At 39.4% G+C, this 21,040-nt stretch overlaps 2 protein-coding genes and 1 pseudogene across 2 annotated transcripts; all 3 read right to left on the reverse strand.

Annotated features, from left to right (window-relative positions):
- Positions 1-2,807: 2,807 nt before the first annotated feature.
- LOC104102842 (putative GEM-like protein 8) lies at positions 2,808-4,564 on the reverse strand. Its single transcript, XM_009610717.4, has 4 exons — positions 4,156-4,564; positions 3,980-4,054; positions 3,263-3,537; positions 2,808-3,179 (listed from the first exon to the last, which is right to left on the reverse strand). The coding sequence occupies exons 1-4, from the start codon at positions 4,310-4,312 to the stop codon at positions 2,988-2,990; spliced, it is 699 nt and encodes a 232-aa protein (XP_009609012.1). The 5' UTR covers positions 4,313-4,564; the 3' UTR covers positions 2,808-2,987.
- A 2,808-nt stretch (positions 4,565-7,372) lies between these two features.
- LOC104103091 (putative GEM-like protein 8) lies at positions 7,373-9,033 on the reverse strand. The gene is made up of 4 exons (XM_009611002.4): positions 8,546-9,033; positions 8,370-8,444; positions 7,861-8,135; positions 7,373-7,777 (listed from the first exon to the last, which is right to left on the reverse strand). Exons 1-4 carry the CDS (start codon positions 8,700-8,702, stop codon positions 7,586-7,588), a joined length of 699 nt encoding a protein of 232 aa, XP_009609297.2. The 5' UTR covers positions 8,703-9,033; the 3' UTR covers positions 7,373-7,585.
- A 2,144-nt stretch (positions 9,034-11,177) lies between these two features.
- On the reverse strand, positions 11,178-20,876 carry LOC104102931 (putative GEM-like protein 8; annotated as a pseudogene).
- Between the last annotated feature and the right edge of the window lie 164 nt (positions 20,877-21,040).

The raw sequence follows: 21,040 nt of genomic DNA on the forward strand, positions 1-21,040 counted from the left end.
TCTAGTGATGGATGCTCTGAGCAAAATGATGGATCGTGCGGCGGGCGGAGGTTTCTTGAGAGGATTCTCAGCTCCGATTGGGGTGCTCAGTGCCCGAAGAGTCTCACATTTACTTTTTGCGGATGACACACTGGTTTTCTGTGATACCGATATGGATCAGTTGACCTACCTGAAGCAGGTCCTGCAGTGGTTTCAGTTAGTATCAGGACTCAAAATCAACATCGGCAAGTGTGAGATTTTCCCGGTAGGTGAGGTTACTAATATTGATGCCTTGTCTTGTGTTCTCAGATGCAAGGTGGGCTCCCTTCCCACTACTTACCTAGGCCTCCTTTGGGCGCTTCATATAAGGATACTACGGTTTGGAATCCAGTGATCGAGCGGGTTGAAAAAAGATTAGCAGGGTGGCAGAAACGGTATTTGTCAAAAGGAGGTAAGGAAGTGCTTATCAAAAGCACTTTATCGAGTATGCCCACCTATTACTTATCCCTGTTGCAAGCACCGGTGAGCATCACAGAAAAACTGGAGCGACTTCAAAGGAACTTTCTGTGGGATGCGGCGGATGGAACTAGAAAGTTTCATCTAGTGAATTGGCAGACAGTCACTTCCCCAAAGAAGTGGGGTGGACTTGGAGTGAAAGATCTTAGGGTATTTAACAGAGCTTTAATGGGAAAGTGGCTGTGGAGATTCGGGGTAGAAGAGCATGCTTTATGGAGGAAGGTCATAGTAGAAAAGTACGATTCAACGGGAGGGGGTTGGAGGACCAAGGCGATCACAACACCTTTCGGGTGTGGCATGTGGAGGAGCATCATGAAGAATTGGGAAGCATTCAATGGCAACATCACTTACAGGGTGAGAGATGGAAGGAGAATCAGCCTTTTGGAATCATAGGTGGTGTGGAGAGGATACTCTGAGGGTCTCCTTCCCCACGTCTTCAGAGTTTCAAACCAGAAGGAACTGATGGTCCAACAGATTCGTAAAGAGCATGAAAGGGGGTAGTATGGGGGGGGTTAAGTATGAGACCTCTTATTCAGAAGGAACATGCAAGATCGGGAGATTGCGGAGCTCCAAGTTTTGTTGGCACTGCTATACGGGCAAGACAGGCTCCAGCCATCCTGCGACTCTTGGAGATGGGGCTTGCGTGGCGATGGTTTGTTCACCGTAAAGTCTTTTTACCAGAGTATGTTTGTGAGAGAGACCACTTTTCCATACTTCTCGATCTAGATTCCTAGGGCGCCCACGAATGTGTGCTTTTTTGCATGGCTAGCGGCGAGGGGAGTGATCTTGACTGCTGAAAATCTTCGAAAGAGAGGAATTACACTTGTTAGTTGGTGCTACATGTGTAAAAGCTCGGGGAAGAAGTTGATCACCTTATGTTGCATTGTCCTGTGTCCTCTGCTTTTTGGAGGGCAATCCTGAATCTTTTTGGTGTTCAATGGGTGATGCCAAGCACTGTAAAGGAAATGTTATATAGTTGGGGCGGTTTTCGTAGAAGAAGAAAGCAAAAGGCGTGGAAGTTCGCCCCGTTAGCTCTCATGTGGGTAGTATTGGGGGAGAGAAATAGGAGAGCTTTTGAGGAGATTGAGTCTCCTTTTTCATATCTTAAGAATAGTCTTTTATCTTTGATCGTTTTTTGGTTCACTCATTTAGCCCCTATTTGTATAGAAGATTGGGCGTCTTTTGTAGAGAATCATATTCTGATGTAAATTCTCTACGTCTTTGGTATACTTCGTGTATACGGGAGTTCTCTCCCTTTTGATTAATACAATTTACCTTATAAAAAAAAAGTTCCAAATGTCTGTCTTTCTTAAATTTCGTGTCAAGTCAAACTCCACTACATAAATTGAAACGGACAAAATAATACTTTTAGATTTGTGCAATGTGTTATCATTCGTTTTAAGAATTATATTATCCAACAAGCTGTTTGGTCAATTTTTGTTGGAAAGTGAGTTTAGCTACTCAAAACTTGAATAAAATGAAGTAAACCTCTATTATGTCCAAAATGAGAAGAGTGATAACTGTTACAGGAAAAATCTCAAGAAAGAAGTAGTTTTACTTAAATCAAAATATAAAAAGCCTTATGCTTATTCTTTTTTTTGGATTGTAGAGTTTAGGGGTATGGTACCCTACTGGCCTACTCTCTTGGTTTCACTAGTTCATATATATATAAAGATGTATGAGAAACACGTGAAGCAGTGAATTCAATCTGATAATTTGATTTGATTGAGGTTGCATCTTAATTGTATAACTTCATCAGGATGTTAATATTTTACTAAGGATATTATGACGAACTACTTGTTCAAAATTGTATCTCTCTATGTTGGAGGCATTTGAGATGTTGTATGCATGCTTGGGACTAAATTAAGTTAGTTGGATGGTGTGAGTGTTTTAAACATGGCTAAAAGTTTGCCTAAGGCTGTTCGCTCGCTCGCTACGGGGATCAAAATGGACTGTGGGTGAGAAAAGGGCAACACTGGTCAAAATGAACTAGTGCTGTGATCGCAGTAAGGGAGCCACGATATTAGTGATTTCTGCATGGCATGGCTCAATACAGAGAAGCTTCAATCGCGACACATGACTCATGATCACAGCAGGCAAGGTCCCGGTGACAATAAGCCCAAGCTCAAAAATAACGATTGTGAGCCCGGTTGCTGCGATCACCATTCTATGGGGGCGTTGAGGTATTGAGCTCTTTATAAATTATGGTTGGTGTATGATTATGCTGTGGCCTGTGGGAATGATGTGAAGGGGATAGATGAATCAAGATTCACCCTAGGTTTCATGAAAATGGTTGGATGACTGGCCAAGTCTTAAAACATGAATTAGGCTTCCGTATTAACTACCAAGGCTCAAAGCCTACAAAACCTAAAACCTCCTTCTAGAAATGGAGCTAGTTACAAGTTTGAACAGATCCAATTCGTTTTGCATCAACATTTTACATTGATGAAAGGCGAAGTTGGAAACAAAATGAAAAAAGAAAAGGAGTAAAGCTATCTTCTTAGCTTGCTTAAAGAACTAGAAATTGCCTGCTGCAGATATCTCAGAGTCTTTTGATGATTAAGGAATCCCATAAACCAGAACTCATAATCATCCTCTGTAACTACTTGTATATACTTCTGTGATGGCTTTTCCATATTTCCACTTTCTTTTGCTTTCTTTATCTTACTTATTGGGATCGATACCTGCAATTGTGAACCGGCTTATTAGATCATGCTTTACATGGCTAGAAATTTAGAGATGTAAGGAAAACAGAGCAGATAGGTACCTTGTAACGGATTCTAAGAAACTTTCCAGTTGGGGATAAGAGCTTTATGGATCGCTCGCTGCAGAAAGCAATCTTATCTGTAGAGATGAAGAGAAGGCCTGCTATTGGACCAGCTGTCGTTGATAAATAGCATTGAGAAACCTTCAATAGCTTTTCATCATCTCTAACATTAAACTTCTGCTTGAATATTCTCTCCAACCCTCCTACTTGAAGAATTTTTGCCCCTAGGCTCAGTTTTCCCTTCACAATTTCTGTTAGCTTCGGGCTTAGGCTCACTGCACAATTAAAGGATATTACAATCAATACTTTCTAACATATATACATGTAAATAATGCTTCTTGCATGAAATTTGTACTTCTTGACTCACTTTATCTGTGTTCTTTAGATTTACACTAGTGTTTGGCGATGACTTCACATAGCGAATTTTTTAGCATTTGAAATACGGGTGAAATATTGAAATAAATTTGTCCGAGTAGCATTTCAAGTAAGATAATTGTTTTCACTCACAAAACTTGAATTTTTTTTTTTTTTTTTTCGGGAGTGGTAACACAACTTGAATTTTTTTTCAAGCAGAACTCATGTCCGCGCTCAGTTTCAACTTCCAAATACTCTTTTTCAACTTTAGCTGCAAATACTTTTTTATTTCAACTTACACATGTCCTAGTAATATTTTCGATTAATCTTTTGAAGTATTTAATGGAGAATGTAAGTGCTTACCATGCTCCCGGATGCCTTGTGCAAGACAGTCCATCCTTTCTCCGAATTTATTCATCTTACCAATGACAGATTTTCCTGCATATTCAAAAATATTTTTAATTTTATGATCTCTTCATTCTAGGGTCATACGACAAGATCAAGTTGATTCTTCATCAAGAGACGACGGAAATACTCACTTTGCTTTATTTTAGATAAGTTCTTTGAAGTTGCATATGGAATAATATGGTCTTCGCTTGCAGATAGAACCAGTAGTCTTTTTGGCTGCCTTTCAAGTGAGCATACTGCTAAACTCCTGGGAATACCCACCACAGTTCCACTGAGTAAGTTCTTCATTGTGATTCTGATTTTGCGGGGGAATATTGCTGTATTGTGATATATTTAAGTTTTGGTTGATGGTTTAAGAACATTCCTTGTAGCGTTATATATAGGGGTTTGAGGAGGAGTTGATGAATCTTTTAACTGATTGTTGCATGAGTCAGCTATGGGTCATCAGAAACAACCAAATAAAGATCATGCGTGTGCTTTTTAGAATTTTCTTTTGTACCAAGAAGAAAAAGGTTGTCAAGATATCTTTTTGTTGATTGAAATTTGAAAATTTCAAAAATCAAAGTGCAGTGCATGTTCAACCTCTCCCTTTATTTTCTTTTTTTTATCCCTTTGCTTGCATCAGTCCATTAATTTATATCTTTTTCTCTTGCTCCAAAGGTATTGAAAATGACTTCTTTTAGCTGTCTGGTCAATTACAGTAAACTAATCTCATTGCTGACTTATTTTGTTATCAAGATTTGTGTGCACATGGTGGTGTGTTTAACTTTTGAGTTGGCAGATTTGCTTTATGATGCAGCCTACTTTTGTAAGTTGAGCAAAAGTAAGAGAGTTTTGCTAATTGAAATCATTTTGTAGAAACTAGTAAGGTAGCTTAATTCACCCTAATGACTTTACTTCTTTTCCACTGGCCATTTTTATATAGATAAGGATTTATGAATAAGCATTTGTTTAAACCAAAATTAATAGTTTTGACTCTCTAGAGGGATGTTGTTATAACTCTGAACTTTAAATTGCTTGTAGGAGTTGACCTGCCTTTATGGAGAACCACATTGTTGCTGTTAGGCTAGCTGTCATAACTTGAATTGTAATCTATATCTATCTATAACGTCCCCTCCAGTTTCCGTAAATTTTAAAAATAGGTCAAATTCTTCCTTATAGTTGCAAAATCCTTAAGGTAAACAGGCCTGATAAACAAAATCCTTCAGGTGAACAGGCTAAAAAAATCCCTCTTGAATATTCAAAAGTATACAGAATTATCTCTTTCAAAAGCTTTTAATGCATAGTAAATTATCTCAAGTTAGTTTGATTAGTTTTATATGATTAAAGTTGACAGGATAAAGTTTACTGGTGATCCATGACCATCACTTGACTCAAGTCCCCTCTGAAACATGAGTGAGTTATCCATTTAGAGTCGTTGCTTAATAAATTCAAAGATTTCAATCTGGTATGTAGGGTCAACTATTCTGGTGCTTGTCTGGATTATACATAGTGCCTTCTCTTTTAAGGCAGTGATCTTGCTTTGTTTTTATTTTTATTTTTTTATCTTATCTTGAGGTGTAAAGGCAGAATTTGTAGCCATCCATACCGACTCTTTGTGGAACGCAACACATAGACATAATTTAAAAGTTTTCAGTAAACTAACTTATTTTCTCCATAGTTTGACCATAAATATTTAAAGTGAAGAACAAAAATAATAGTAATATTTTCTGATGCATAAAGTTATTAAGAAATTATTTTTAATACTCCCTCTATTCCGTATTATCTGGCATTATTCTTATTAGTATGTTAAAAAAGAATGACACCTTTTATTTGGAAATAATTTAACTTGAAAATTTTCATCTTTATCCTTAAAGGAAGATTTCAACCTGGCATAAGCTAAGGTACCCCAGTCACTTCCCTGCATGTTTAATTCATGTCGGGTTAAGGTATTTGAATTAATCATATATCATTCTTCCACGTAGAGATACCTATTTATAGTGGTTTGAATGGCATGCTTTTATAGACCATAAGTCCAAAAGTTCTTCATTTCTTAAACTTCATGTCGAGTCAAACTCCACCATATAAATTGGCCATAGAGAATAATAACTTTACATTCTTTTTTGGTAACCTTTGTGAATATTACCATTGATATTAAAAAAAGAATGAATACACTTAAATATAATTTTAGAGTTGTGCAGTGTGTTTTCTTTCGTTTTTCGAATTATATGATCCAACAAGCTAGTCGGTCACTTTTTGTCGGAAAATGAGTTTAGTTACACAAAACTTAAATAAAATGAAGCATCGAATTCAATCTGATAATCTAATTTGATTGAGATTGCAGCCTAATTGTTATGACTTCATCAGGATGTTACTATTTTACGAAGGATATTATAATGAACTTCTTTATATGCATTCAATTAATACTTATGAATTATGATGTTCAAAAGGGATAGTTGTACTTGTTGAAAATTGTATTTGTCTATGTAGAGGAGGAATTTGAGATGTTGGATGCATGCTTGGGACTAAATTGAGTTAGTTGGATAGTATGAGTGTCTAAAACATGGTTATAAGTGTTGCCTTAAGGCTATTTATTTGCTCGCTCGCTACGGGGATCAAAATGGACGGGTGAGAAAAGGGCAAGACTGGTCAAGATGAACTAGGCTGTGATCACAGTAAGGGAGCCGCGATATTAGTGATTTCTGCATGGTCTGGCTCAGTACAAAGGAATCTGCGACCGCGACACATGACTCACAATCACAGCAGACAAGGTCTGGGAGGCAGTAAGCCCAAGCTCAAAAATAACAATTGTGAGCCCGGTTGCTGTGATCGCCAATCTATGGGGCTGTTGAGGCATTGAGCTCAGCTTCATAACTCGCGAACATGGGCCGAGGACCGCGATCATGGATTTCTTTCTGGGCTCCCAAATCTTCAGTGTTGCGATCCCTGCACAAGGCCTGCGATCGCAGCAAAGCTATTCAGATGTGCAACTATAACTATTTATCACTTTTGTCGACTCCCACACCCCAGACTCGGTTCAAGAAGATGAAATCACTCCCCACTTCTTCTCAATTTCAAGGTAAGTCGTATTTTACTTGATTTAAGCTATTCCTACTATAATAAAACGTGATTTAACTCTCAATTAGGTTTTGGTTGGATTCCCTATTCTGCCAAATTTCACCCAAGTACTAGGGTTTGAACAATTGAGGTAGTTTGAGATATTCGACACTACCCAACTATTAGATATAGACGCTTTATATTACTATGGTTGGTGTGTGATTATGCTGTGGGGATGATGTGAACGGGATGGATGAATCAAAACTTACCCTAGGTGTAATGAAAATGGTTGGATGACTATGGACAAGTCCATAACATGAATAAGCCTTCCGTTTGCATTAGTATTACAAATAGTATATACATCCATATTAATTCCTAATGCTCAAGCCTACAAAACCTAAGACCTCCTTTGAGCAATTGAGCTAGTTACAAGTTTGAACTGATCTGTAAATTCATTTCTGCATCAACATTTTACATTGATGAATGGACGAATTTGAAACAAAATGAAAAAAAGTGGAGAAAAAACTATCTTCTTAGCTTGCTTGAAGAACTTGAAATTGCCTGCTGCAGATATCTCAGAGTTTTTTGATGATTAAGGAATCCCATAAACCAGAACTCAAAATCATCCTCTGTAACTACTTGTATATACTTCTGTGATGGCTTTTCCATATTTCCACTCTCTTTTGCTTTCTTTATTTTGCTTATCGGGACCGATACCTGCAATTATGAACCGGCCTATTAGATTATGCTTTACATGGCTACAAAATTAGAGATGAAAGAAAACCAGAGCAGAGGGGTACCTTGTAACGCATTCTAAGCAACTTTCCAGTTGGAGATAAGAGCTTTATTGATCGCTCACTGCAGAAAGCAATCTTATCAGTAGAGATGAAAAGAAGGCCTGCCATTGGACCAGCTGTGGTTGATAAATAGCTTTGAGAAACCTTCAATAGCTTTTCATCATCTCTAACAATAAACTTCTGCTTGAATATTCTCTCCAACCCTCCTACTTGAAGAATTTTTGCCCCAAGGCTCAATTTTCCCTTCACAGTTTCTGTTAGTTTCGGGCTTAGGCTCACTGCACAATTAAAGGACATTACATCAATACTTTCTATCATCAATACTTTTCACTCACAAAACTTGAATTTTTGTTTCCAAGCAGAACTCATGTCTGCACTCAGTTTCAACTTTCAAATACTCTTTTCAACTTCATCTACATATACTTTTTTTGTTTCAACTTAAACAAAGCATTGTCTTATTATTATTCTCAATAAATATTTTGAAATCTTTTATGGAGAATATAAATGCTTACCATGCTCACGGATGCCTTGTGCAAGACAGTCCATCCTTTCTCCGAATTTGTTCATCTTACTAATGACAGAATTTCCTGCATATTCAAGAATATTTTTATTTTTATGATCTCTTCATTCTAGGGTCATACGACAAGATCAAGTTGATTCTTCATCAAGAGACGGGGGAAATACTCACTTTGCTTTATTTTAGAAAAGTTCTTTGAAGTTGCATATGGAGTAATATGGTCTTCACTTGCAGATAGGGCTAGTAGTCTTTTTGGCTGCCTTTCAAGTGAGCATACTGCTGAACTCATGGGAATACCCACCACAGTTCCACTGAGTAAGTTCTTCATTGTGATTCTGATTTTGCGGTGGAATATTGCTGTATTGTGATATATTTTAGTTTTGGTTGATGGTTTAAGAACATTCCTTGTAGCATTATATATAGGGGTTTGAGGAGGAGTTGATGAATCTTTTAACTGATTGTTGCATGAGTCAGCTATGGGTCATCAACAACCAAAAGAAAGATCATGCATGTGCTTTTTAGAATTTTCTTTTGTACCAAGAAGAAAAAGGTTGTCAGGAAGATGGGAGTGTTTTCAATAAAATCTTTTTATTGATTGAAGTTTGAAATATTCAAAAATCAAAGTGCAGTGCATGTTCAACCTCCCCCTTTATTTTCTTTTTTTTTAATCCCTTTGCTTGCATCAGTCCATCAATATATATCTTTTTCTCTTGCTCCAAAGGTATTGAAAATGTCTTCTGTTAGCTGTCTGGTCAATTACTGTAAACTAATCTCATTGCTGACTTATTTTGTTATCAAGATTTGTGTGCACATGTGGTATGTTTAACTTTTGAGTAGGCATATTTGCTTTGTGATGCAACCTACTTTTGTAAGTTGAGCAAAAGTAAGATAAAATTTTGCATATTGAAGTCATCTTGTCGTAACTAGTAAGGTAGCTTAATTCACTTTTATGACTTTACTTTTCCATACAAATCGACTGATCATTTTTATACAGATAAGGATTCATGAGTAAGCATTTGTTTAAACTTAAATTAATAGTTTTGACTCTCTAGAGGGATGTGTGCAACTCTGAACTTTAAATTGCTAGTAGGAGTTGACCTGCCTTAGTTGAGAAGCACATTGTTGCTGTTAGACTAGCTGTCATAACTTAAACTGTAACCTATATCTTCTTATGACGTCCCCTCCAGTTTCCCTAAATATTAAAGTAAGTCAAAATTCTTTCTTATATTTACAAAATCCTTGAGATAAACAGGCTTGATAAACAAAATCCTTGAGGTGAACCGGGTAAAAAACGCCTTCTTGAATATTCAAAAGTATACAAATTATCTCTTTCAAAAGCTTTTAGTGCAGAGTAAAATTATCTCAAGTTAGTTTGATTAGTTTTATATGATTAAAGTTGACAAGATAACAGTTTAGTGGTGATCCATAACCACCACTTGACTCAAGTTCCCTTTTGAAACATGAGTGAGTCATCCATTTAGAATTGTTACTTATTAAATCAGGCAAAGGAAAAAATTAGCCATTCAAATATTTCAATCTGCTATGTAGGGTCAACAATTCTGGTGCTTTGTGTTTATTTGTTTTATTTTTTTTAATCTCCTCTTGAGGTGTAAAGGCAGGATAGGCATTCATGTCGACTCTGTGTGGAATGCAACACGCACAGACATGTGATTTAAAGGTTTTCAGTAAACTAACTTATATTTTCCATAGTTTGACCAACTTTTGTCTTTGGACAACATTACTTTGAAATATCTGTAGAAATAAAAAAATTCAAAATGAGGCACAAAAATAACAATATTTTCTGATGCATTTTTCTTATGTTTCTTTCAAAATACCAAGTTATTAAGAAGTTATTTTTAATATTCCCTCTAATCCATATTATGTGGCAAAATTCTTATTAGTCCGTTCCAAAAGAATGACACATTTTATTTGGAAATAATTTAACTTAAAATTTTTCATTTTATCCTAAATGGCAATATGCTTTTATAGTGACAAAAATCTTATGGTAGGTTTAGGACCACACAAGTCCAAAAGTTCTTTTTTTCTTAAACTTCATGTCAGTCAAACTCCACCCCATAAATTGGCCCATAGAGAATAATATTTTTAGAGTTTTGCAATGTATTGTCATTCGTTCTTCGAATTATACGATCCAACAAGCTAGCTGGTCATTTTTTTGTGAGAAAATGAGTTTATTTACTGTGAACTTAAATAAAATACAGTGAACCTCTATTATGTGCAAAACGAAAGCATACATGTTGCAGGAAAAAAATCTCCACAAAGGTATTATAATTAAATTAAAGTATAATAAGGCTTATGCTTTTTTCTTTTTTGGATTATAGGGTTTAGGGGTATGGTATCCTATTCTCTTGGTTTCACTATATATATATATATATATATATATATATATATGAACATATATATGAGAAGCACGTGAAGCAGTGAATTCAATCTGATAATTTGATTTGATTGATGTTGCTTCCTAACTGTTATTACTTCATCAGGATGTTACTATTGTAATGAACTTGTTTCTTTTTTATTTCTTTATGTGCGTTCAATTAATGCCTATAATGTGTAAAATACTAAAAGTGTTAATTGTATTTGTTGAAAATTGTATCTGTCTAAGTGGGATTATAGCGGGTTGTGTTGAGGTTTTATTTTTAAGATGTAATATTCTTAAAATGAGGGTGAATGCGAAATGGAGGGAAAATAAAATTTTGAGTAAAATTTTAAGTTTCCCCCTCTTAACAATGAGACATTGTCCCATATTGGAAGTGGAAGACATTTTTGGTGGGTATATATATAATTGCTCTTCTTGTAGCTACGGCTTCGGCTTCGGCTTCGGCTTCGGATTCGGATTCGGATTCGGATTTGGATTTGGATTTGGTCAAATGATCGATTGATTGATTAATTTTTTGGACCAAATTTATTTGTTAATAGTAAATATTAACGTAAGATTATCCGTATTTGTAACGGATATTTTCCAATCCGTGTATTGATAATTTGGCAGCCGGATAATGGTCTTCCCACCATGAAGTGCTTGCTCCACAAACATGTAATGCTTGCTCCACCATGAAGGGTGGACGTTTGGTCTTGCACTCCTTCTTGGCTGCTATATATATGAGCAGCAAATGTTGAAGAAAGATACTAAACTCAACATACAATTCGCTCAACAAATTGGCTATACATTGCACTCCTTCCTCTCAGAACTTCCATACGTTTTTCTGAGTATATACTCCTTCGTTCTGCATTGTTTTTTAACTTCAAACAAAGCAACTGTAAGTGTGATTTGCTACCGAACTTTGTGTTCGCCGAAACACTGGGGTTTGAAGTACCGCTACACCAGTGTGTTATTCGTTCTATCCTGGGAGGAAATAATCCATTACCTTGGGTACTAGGAGGGGATTAAATTCCTTAAGGAAACACTGTGAATTCAGTGGGCTCGAATTTATTATTATTGTTTCATTACGTTAACTTATATTTTGCAGAATTAATATTTACAAATACAGCAATATTGACCGGGAATAACAGGTTGTTGTTGTTGTTGCTCAAACCCTACAAACCTAAAACCTCCTTTGAGCAATGGAGCTAGTCACAACTTTGAATAGATCTGTAAATTCATGTTGTATCAACATTTTGCATTGATGAATGGGCGAATTTGCAAACAAAATGAAAAAAGAAAAGGAGAAAACGCTATCTTCTTAGCTTGCTTGAAGAACTTGAAATTGCCTGCTGCAGATATCTCAGAGTCTTTTGATGATTAAGGAATCCTATAAACCAGAACTCAAAATCATCCTCTGTAACTACTTGTATATACTTCTGTGACGGCTTTTCCATATTTCCACTCTCTTTTGCTTTCTTGTCTTACTTATTGGGATCGATACCTGCAATTATGAACCGGCCTATAAGATTATGCTTTACATGTCTAGAAAATTAGAGATGAAAGTAAACCAGAGCAGAGGTGTACCTTGTAACGGATTCTAAGCAACTTTCCGGTTGGAGATGAGAGCTTTATTGATCGCTCACTGCAGAAAGCAATCTTATCAGCAGAGATGAAGAGAAGGCCTGCCATTGAACCAGATGTCGTTGATAAATAGCATTGAGAAACTTTCAACAGCTTTTCATCATCTCTAACACTAAACTTCTGCTTGAATATTCTCTCCAACCCTCCTACTTGATGTATTTTCGCCCCAAGGCTCAATTTTCCCTTTTTCTGTTAGTTTCGGTCTTAGGCTCACTGCACAATTAAAGTTGAAACGTTAATGTCATTACAATCTATACTTTCTATATACGGTCGAAATAGATTTCGGCCTCCGTACGTTTCATCGAGTTCGAATGGTAAGCGATCGAAGTGAGAGCTCGAGACGAGTTCCGAGGATAGTACAAACAAGCCTCGAGCTCCAAGACCGATCGAGGAATCGGCTCGGTATCATTATCGAGCCGATGGCCGAATCGAACCGCAATGCAAGGCAACGTGAAGGTTGTCGGAGATGCACAGACCGATTGACACTCACCCCGAATGTCGAACTCGAACCAAGACCGAGGGCTCGACCCAATACCGAGCTCGAGCCAGTATCGAGCTCGCAGATAGGAGCCGTTGCGACCGCACTAGGTGAGAAAATCTTGGTAGGAATCGAGGAAGAGACGATTCATCATGGTTCTCCACTATATATTTTTTATTATAAATAAAGTAAGATCTCTTTGCTATAAATGAGGGAATCTTTGTAAGCACATGGAGGGTCACACATGGTAACAGAAGATTTCTTTTCATATTGAAAGATATTCCCTTATGTTTATTTCACTTTATCTTATTCGTTCTTCTTGCTCACTCTTCTCATTCTCATAGTCAAGAATACACGTATTTCTATTTCTCTATACGATTTGAGTCCGAACCGGAAAAAGCATTTAGGGCGGAACTCGATCTGTAGCTCGAGACACCTATAACGTGGAGGAGATCGAAGTCAGCTTACGGATGATCTTCGAGATGTTACAAGCCCAACAAATAGCTATAGCTCAGTTGCAGAGCCAAACTCAGGTACAAAGTAGGTCGGAGCCCAATCCGCTTCGAAAACTCACCCACAGAACGGAGCTAGCCATAGTGAAGTCAAATGAGCAAGAATCGGGGACTACTCCCAAAATTGCTAAATTGCTCGAGGAACTCACAAAGCGAGTCGAAACCAACGATAAAAAAATAGAAACATATAACTCTAGTGTCGATCAGATCCCGGGAGCTCCACAAATTATAAAAGGGTTGGATTCCAAAAAATTCGCGCAAAAACCTTTTCCCTCGAGCGCGGCCCCAAAACCAATCCCCAGGTAATTTCGTATGCCCGAAATTCCCAAATATAACGGAACGACCGACCCCAACGAGCATATCACTTCTTACACGTGTGCCATCAAGGGCAATGATTTGGAAGATGATGAGATCGAATCCGTATTATTAAAAAAATTCGGTGAAACCATAGGGGGCAATGATATGGTATCATAATTTACCATCTAACTCTATTGATTCTTTTGCTATGCTTGCAGATCGCTTCGTAAAAGCACATGCCGGAGCCATAAAGGTCGAGGCCAAAAAGTCGGATCTGTTCAAGGTAATACAAAAGGATAACGAGATGCTAAGGGAGTTCGTATCTCGTTTTCAAATGGAACGAATGGATCTGCCACCATTCACAGATGATTGGGCTGTTCAAGCTTTCACTCAAGGTCTGAACGAGCGAAGCTCGATGGCTTCACGGCAGCTGAAGCATAATCTGATCGAGTACCCAGCTATTACTTGGACCGATGTGCACAATCAATATCAATCCAAAATAAGAGTCGAAGATGACCAGTTGATTTCTAGGTCTAAAAGAACTACCAAGCAAAAGTCGACCAGAGATCGATACCGGTCATATAGCGGAAATCCCCCAAGCCCGGTCTAATAAAATGGCAATCAACTACCAAGCAATTGGAACGTGTAACGCCTAAAACGATACTACTGCTAAGTATCCGAGGCCTCTTTACAATCAACCTCGAATACTCGGGGGGCTCTATCATGGAACGTATCTGTGACGATTATCAAGTTCGGTGCAAAGGAAGTTACTTCGTTATTTCATGACAAACAATGTCTCGACAGGAAACGTTGTAAGAGCCAAATGGTCAAAATGAACCATGCTCATGTAGTTGGCCCGAGCCCTGACGCAAAACATGAACGCATGTATCATGACTTGCAAAGAAAGCTCTCTTCTTTACCGATATCTTATATCCAAGATTCATTATGCAAACAGGATCGAGTTCGAGCAAACACTCACTCGATCACTAAGCCTACGGGCTATTTTTATTTTGAGTTCGAGCAAGCATTCACTCGACCATTACGCCTACGGGCTACTTTTATTTCGTGCTCGAGCAAGCACTCACTCGATCACTAAGCCTACAGGTTACTTTTATTTCGAGTTCGAGCAAGCACTCACTCGACCATTAAGCCTATGTGGCTACTTTTATTTCGAGCTCGAGCAAGCACTCACTCGACCATTATGCCTACGGGCTACTTTAATTTCGAGTTCGAGCAAGCACTCACTCGTCCATTACGCCTACGGGCTACATTACTTCAAGTTCTAATCATTCACTCGACTACTAAGTGTACATGCTACTTTTATTTCGAGGTCGAGCAAGCACTCACTCGACCATTACGCCTACGGGCTACATTACTTCGAGTTCGAATCATTTACTCGACTACTAAGCTACATGCTACTTTTATTTCGAGTTCGAGCAAGCACTCAGTCGACCATTACGCCTACAGGCTACTTTTATTTCAAGTTCGAGCAAGCACTCACTCGACCATTACGCCTACGGGCTACATTACTTCGAGTTCGTATCACTCACTCGACCATTACGCCTACGGGCTACTTTTATTTCGAGTTCGAGCAAGCACTCACTCGACCATTACGCCTACGGGCTACATTACTTCGAGTTCGAATCATTCACTCGACTACTAAGCCCACGGGCTACTTTTATTTCGAGTTCGAGCAAGCACTCACTCGACCATTAAGCCTACGGGGCTACTTTTATTTCAAGCTCGAGCAAGCACTCACTCGACCATTATGCCTACGGGCTACTTTTATTTCGAGTTCGAGCAAACACTCACTCGACCATTACGCCTACGGGCTACATTACTTCGAGTTCGAATCATTCACTCGACTACTAAGTCTACATGCTACTTTTATTTCGAGGTCGAGCAAGCACTCACTCGACCATTACGCCTACAGGCTACATTACTTCGAGTTCGAATCATTCACTCGAGTACTAAGCCTACATGCTACTTTTATTTCGAGTTCGAGCAAGCACTCACTCGACCATTATGCCTACGGGCTACTTTTATTTCGAGTTCGAGCAAGAACTCACTCGACCATTACGCCTACGGGCTACATTACTTCGAGTTCGTATCATTCACTCGACTACTAAGCCTACGGGCTACTTTTATTTCGAGTTCGAGCAAGCACTCACTCGACCATTACGCCTACGAGCTACATTACGAGTTCGAATCATTCACTCGACTACTAAGCCTACAGGCTACTTGTTCGAGCAATCACTCACTCGACTACTAAGCCTACGAGCTACTTGTTCGAGCAATCACTCACTCAATCATAAAAAGCCTACGGGCTAAGATACTTTGAATTCGAGTTCGAAAACAATCACTCACTCAATTATTAAAGCCTAAGGGCTATCTTACTTCGAGTTCGAGCAATCACTCACTCGATCATAAAAGTCTACGGGCTAATATACTTTGAGTTCGAGTTCGAAACAATCACTCACTTAATTATTAAAGCCTAAGGGCTATCTTACTTTGAGTTCGAAACGTTCACTCGACTACTAAGCCTATGGGCTACTTTTATTTTTCGAGTTCGGGCAAGCACCCACTCGACCACTAAGCCTGTGGGCTACTTTTATTTCGAGCTCGAGCAAGCACTCACTCGGCCATAAAGGCTACGAAGGCCGAATTCGATGAAATCACCTAAATCCTCATGAAAACATCCGCAAGGCATGAATAAAATCTTCACGAAGCAAGTCAGTAAAAGAAAAGGATATCTGTATAGATATACAAAGATGGTTTACATAAATAAATGCAACATAGAAGAAGCTAAGGGCTAAGCTTCTGGATTATCATCGAGAGCGGTCTCTTCTCCACCGGGCTCCCCCCATTTTCGGACTCGCTCTTGCTACTGTCATCATCATCATCATCATCGCCATCAGAAGCCAAGGCTTCAACATCAGCTTCAAGTTCTTTAGCCCTTTTTATCTCTTCAGCAAGTTCGAAACCTCGAGCGTGTATCTCCTCGGTGGTCTCTCTCCGAGACCTACACTTAGAAAGTTCGGCAACCCAATGTGCTCGAGTGTCGGCAGTATCCGTTGCCTTTCTTGCCTCCATTTGAGCAGCCTCGGCATCAGCCCGATACACGGCAATGGACTTGTTCGCCATGACTTTCGACGACTCAATCTCCGCCTTGGCCTCAACAAGCCTTGTTTCAAGCTCCTCGATCCTCTTGGCCTGAGCCGAACCTTTTTGCTTGACGCTTCGAAGCTGAACATCGGCCGATAATAATTTGGCCAAGATGGTTTCTTTTTCTGCAGCCAGGCGGTCGATAGTCTCCTTCCACCGGTCACATTCGGCCTTGATTTGGTCGACTTCTTCCCGAAGCAACCCGATCTTTTCAACCTTTTGCTGCAGCTGAGATAACGAAGGGTTAGCTTCCACAGTTGGGTCAAACCCATACTCTAACGGAACGAGGCTCACCTGCTTATCTAGTTCGGCCTCTTCTTCACGAGCCTTAGCCAAATCTGCTTGGAGGTCCTTTATAACCTCGTCTTTTTGGCTGCAAAGAAGCCGCAAAGAATCTCTCTCCCCCGAGACCTTCTGAAGCTCGTCCTCACACTGGCTGAGGTCGACTCGAAACTTGCTAATGGCATACACAATAGGGAAAAAACACAAGTCAAGTTTAGAAAAGACGAAGAAACCAAGCACAGTAAAATCATTACCCGAGAAATGAAACGTTGAGCCTCTTCTAGGAGAAGAAAAGTGTCACTAATATCGGAGGCATCATCGACTCTAGTAAAGCAATCTCGAAAAGAGTCCTCTACACTAGAGCCTCCGCCTATATTGGGGGTCTTCAGTTCTCGAGCTTCTTGTAACGCCTCCTCAGAAAAGGTCGGAAGAGAAGGCAAATGACCCACTATCATAGTCCCGAGCGAATCGCTCGGGACGCTCTGATCGAGACTCGGGGTATCGGAACCGACCCCGACCGGTATAGCCGTCATCGGCTCAGAAGGTCTGACGACCTCGATAGCTTTCGCAGATCGGATCACCAAAGCCGAAGCATCATCTTCTTCTTCTTCTTCTCTCAGTCATTGGACCGAGTCCGTCGAAAGAGCAATTGCCTTCCTCCTCACCCTTCGAGTTTTGGGCTTGGGGTCCTCTGACCGAGAGACAACTTTTCATTTTTTATCTTTCCCCAGTTCCGGGACCGGGGATTTGATTCCTTCCTCACCACTCGAAGGCCTCAAAACGGCATCCTTGGTTACACCTGCATGAAAGGAAGTGACCCTTACCGTGATTCTTGGCCTCCCATCTACCTTTTGCCAAATCACGCCAAGCGCGTTCGGCATAAGAGGAAGTCGAGGCTAACTTCCGAACCCAATCCTCGAGGTCGGGTACCGCTTGTGGCATCCAAGGGGCAGTTGTATATCGGAGAAAGATATCAGATAGAATCAGAGAAAGGTACAAAAAGCAACGCCTTATGAAAATCACTTACGGTCGAAATTCCATTCCTCGGGGAACGACATCTTCTCTTCCGGGATGAGGTCATGGGTCCTCACCCGAATATAACGGCCCATCCAACCCCGATCCTTGTCTTCGTCGATGCTCGACATTAAAGCTTTCGATGCCCGACGATGAAGCCTGATTAGTCCTCGAACGATTTGAGGCCGATACAATCGTATGAGGTGATTTAGGATGAAATCCAGGCCCCCGGCCTTGTTGGAGAAGAAGCGAAGTAAGGTTACTATGTGCTATAGAGAAGGATGAATTTGACCGAGGGTGACCTGATATCTTTTGCAAAAATCAATGATCACTAGGTCGACGGGACCCAACGTGAAGGGGTAAGTATAAACACTTAAAAACCGTCCACATGAGTGATGACGCTCTTTTCGGGAGAGAGAATTTGCAACACAACCTCGAGATGGCCCTCTGTTATCGAGCACATGTACATCGACACATGCTCAAATCAACCCGGAACCGACGAAGGATTTTCAACCTTAAAATTGATCTTCAGAGTACACGGGCCAGGAACATACTCGTGGGGAGGCGGCTCCACCGGCGCCTTGTCACCGGACGGCCGTGAAGAGGAAGCTTTCTCCTTCTGAGGTACGGTTTTTGAAGTTTTTGCCATTGATGTAAGAGAAAGAAAAGCAAAGGAAGATGAAAGGTTGATGGTGCCAAACGCTGATGAAGGTGGCTCTACAAGCGGCGAAATAGAGGCAGAAAGAGTAAGAAAATTTGGGAGATTGAAGATGTAAAAGTGGTAAATGATAAATGGAAGGGTTATTTATAGGTTTATACCGTGGCGGTTCAGTATCAGCGGTGGCCGACCACCGTCTGACGTGCATTAAATACCTTGAAAGACTAAATCGACGGGACAACTATCACGTACGTCATGATCGAGCCCAGTGAAAACGTCAGCTTATAATCCGACCGAGCCGTCGAAAATCATATCGCTTCTCACCACATTCTTCCTGAGAAACGAGGGGACTATTTGTATACGGTCGAAATAGATATCGGCCTCCGTACGTTTGATCGAGTTCGAATGGTAAGCGATCGAAGTGAGAGCTCGAGACGAGTTCCGAGGATAGTACAAACAAGCCTCGAGCTCCAAGACCGATCGAGGAATCGACTCGGTATCATTATCGAGCCGATGACCGAATCGAACCGCAAGTGCAACGTGAAGGTTGTCGGAGATGCACAGACCGATTGACACTCACCCTGAATGTTGAACTCGAACCAAGACCGAGGGCTCGACCCAATACCGAGCTCGAGCCAGTATCGAGCTCGCAGACAGGAGCCGTTGCGACCACACTAGGGTAGAGAATCTTGGTAGAAATCGAGGAAGAGACAATTCATCATGAGTTCTCCACTATATATTTTTTATTATAAATAAAGTAATATCTCTCTACTATAAAGGGGGAATCCTTGTAAGCACAGGGAGGTTCACACATGGTAACAGAAGATTTCTTCTCATATTGAAAGATATCCCCGTATGTTTATTTCACTTTATCTTATTCGTTCTTCTTGCTCATTATTCTCATTCTCATAGTCAAGAATACACGTATTTCTATTTCTCTATACGATTTGTATCAAATTATATCACATATCCTTAGAACCATACACAAATTTAACTTTATCCAATTTTTTGGGTAAACACTTTCTATCGTATATACATTTAAATAGTGCTTTCTTCCATGGTTTTGTACATCATGACTCACCAATCTGTGTTCTTTATATTTACATTCTTTGCGTTTGGCCATGCTTCACTTGCAACTACTGAAATCATGATATGCAAGTTGAAATTTGATTACCAATATTTCCAATATTGAAAAACTTGGTTTGATGAGTATGTCAAGTGAAAATTGGTTTTAAGACACTAAACATCAATATTTTTCCAAGTTCGTTCATGTCCAAACACAACTGAATCAAATACTTTTTTTCATCTTCAATTTTTAATACTTTTTTTACTGTTATATATCAAAAATATAACTATGTAAGTGCTTACCATGTTCGCGGATGCCTTGTGCAAGACAGTCCATCCTTTCTCCCAGTTTGGTCATCTTACCAATCACAGATTTTCCTGCATATTCAAGAATATTTATCTTTAAGATTTCTTCGTTTGAGGGTCATTAATACTCCGTACTAGTACAAGAACAAGTTGATTATTCTTCCTCAACAGACAACGGAAATGCTCACTTTGCTTTAATTTAGATAAGATCTTTGAACATATGGTCTTGGCAAGAAGATAGGGATAGTAGTCTTTTTGGCTGCCATTCAATTGAGCATACTGCTGAATTCATTGGAATATCCACCACATTTTCATTGAGTAATTTCTTCATTGTGACTTCTGCTTTTGAAGTGGATTGCTGTATTGTAAAGGTCACTGATAAATAAGTCTTCCGTTGATGGCTTAAAAGCATTCCTTCTAGACTATGTATAGGAGTTTGGGAGAAGTTGATGAATCTTTCAACTAATTGTTGCATGAGTCACCTATGGGTCACCACTAACAACCATAAAAGATATTGCATGTGCTTTTTGGAATTTTCTTTTGTTCCAAGAAGAAAAGGTTGTCTGGAAGGCTGAGATTTACAAAAGTTGTAGTGTTTTCCATAATCATTTTTTATATTGAAATTTGAAATATTCAAAAATCAAAGTGCAGTGCATGTTCAACCTCTTCTTTCTTTTCTTTGTTTTTCCCTTTGCTTTCTGTCCGTTAATCTCTCTCTCTCTCTCCCATAACGGTGGTGTCCGTGTTAGTTTGTATGCACCTTGACTATTCCATCAGGTACTTGCGATCTCCCATCAGCATAGGTACCGGATAACGCTACCCACCAAAGCTTAGGCTTATAAGAAGAAATCACCTAGCATTTTTACTT

Source organism: Nicotiana tomentosiformis, chromosome 4 (genome assembly GCF_000390325.3).
Source record: "Nicotiana tomentosiformis chromosome 4, ASM39032v3, whole genome shotgun sequence".
Classification (NCBI taxonomy): Eukaryota; Viridiplantae; Streptophyta; class Magnoliopsida; order Solanales; family Solanaceae; genus Nicotiana; species Nicotiana tomentosiformis.

Excerpts from the sequence above, each read along its gene's own strand:
- LOC104103091 (XM_009611002.4), bottom strand. The coding sequence starts at position 8,702 with ATGAAGAACTTACTCAGTGGAACTGTGGTGGGTATTCCCATGAGTTCA. Across the intron at positions 8,136-8,369 it reads ACAAGGCATCCGTGAGCATG|TGAGCCTAAGCCCGAAACTA; the intron begins GTAAGCATTTAT and ends TTAATTGTGCAG. Across the intron at positions 7,778-7,860 it reads TGCTTAGAATGCGTTACAAG|GTATCGGTCCCGATAAGCAA; the intron begins GTACCCCTCTGC and ends TCATAATTGCAG.
- LOC104102842 (XM_009610717.4), bottom strand. The coding sequence starts at position 4,312 with ATGAAGAACTTACTCAGTGGAACTGTGGTGGGTATTCCCAGGAGTTTA. Across the intron at positions 3,538-3,979 it reads ACAAGGCATCCGGGAGCATG|TGAGCCTAAGCCCGAAGCTA; the intron begins GTAAGCACTTAC and ends TTAATTGTGCAG. Across the intron at positions 3,180-3,262 it reads TTCTTAGAATCCGTTACAAG|GTATCGATCCCAATAAGTAA; the intron begins GTACCTATCTGC and ends TCACAATTGCAG.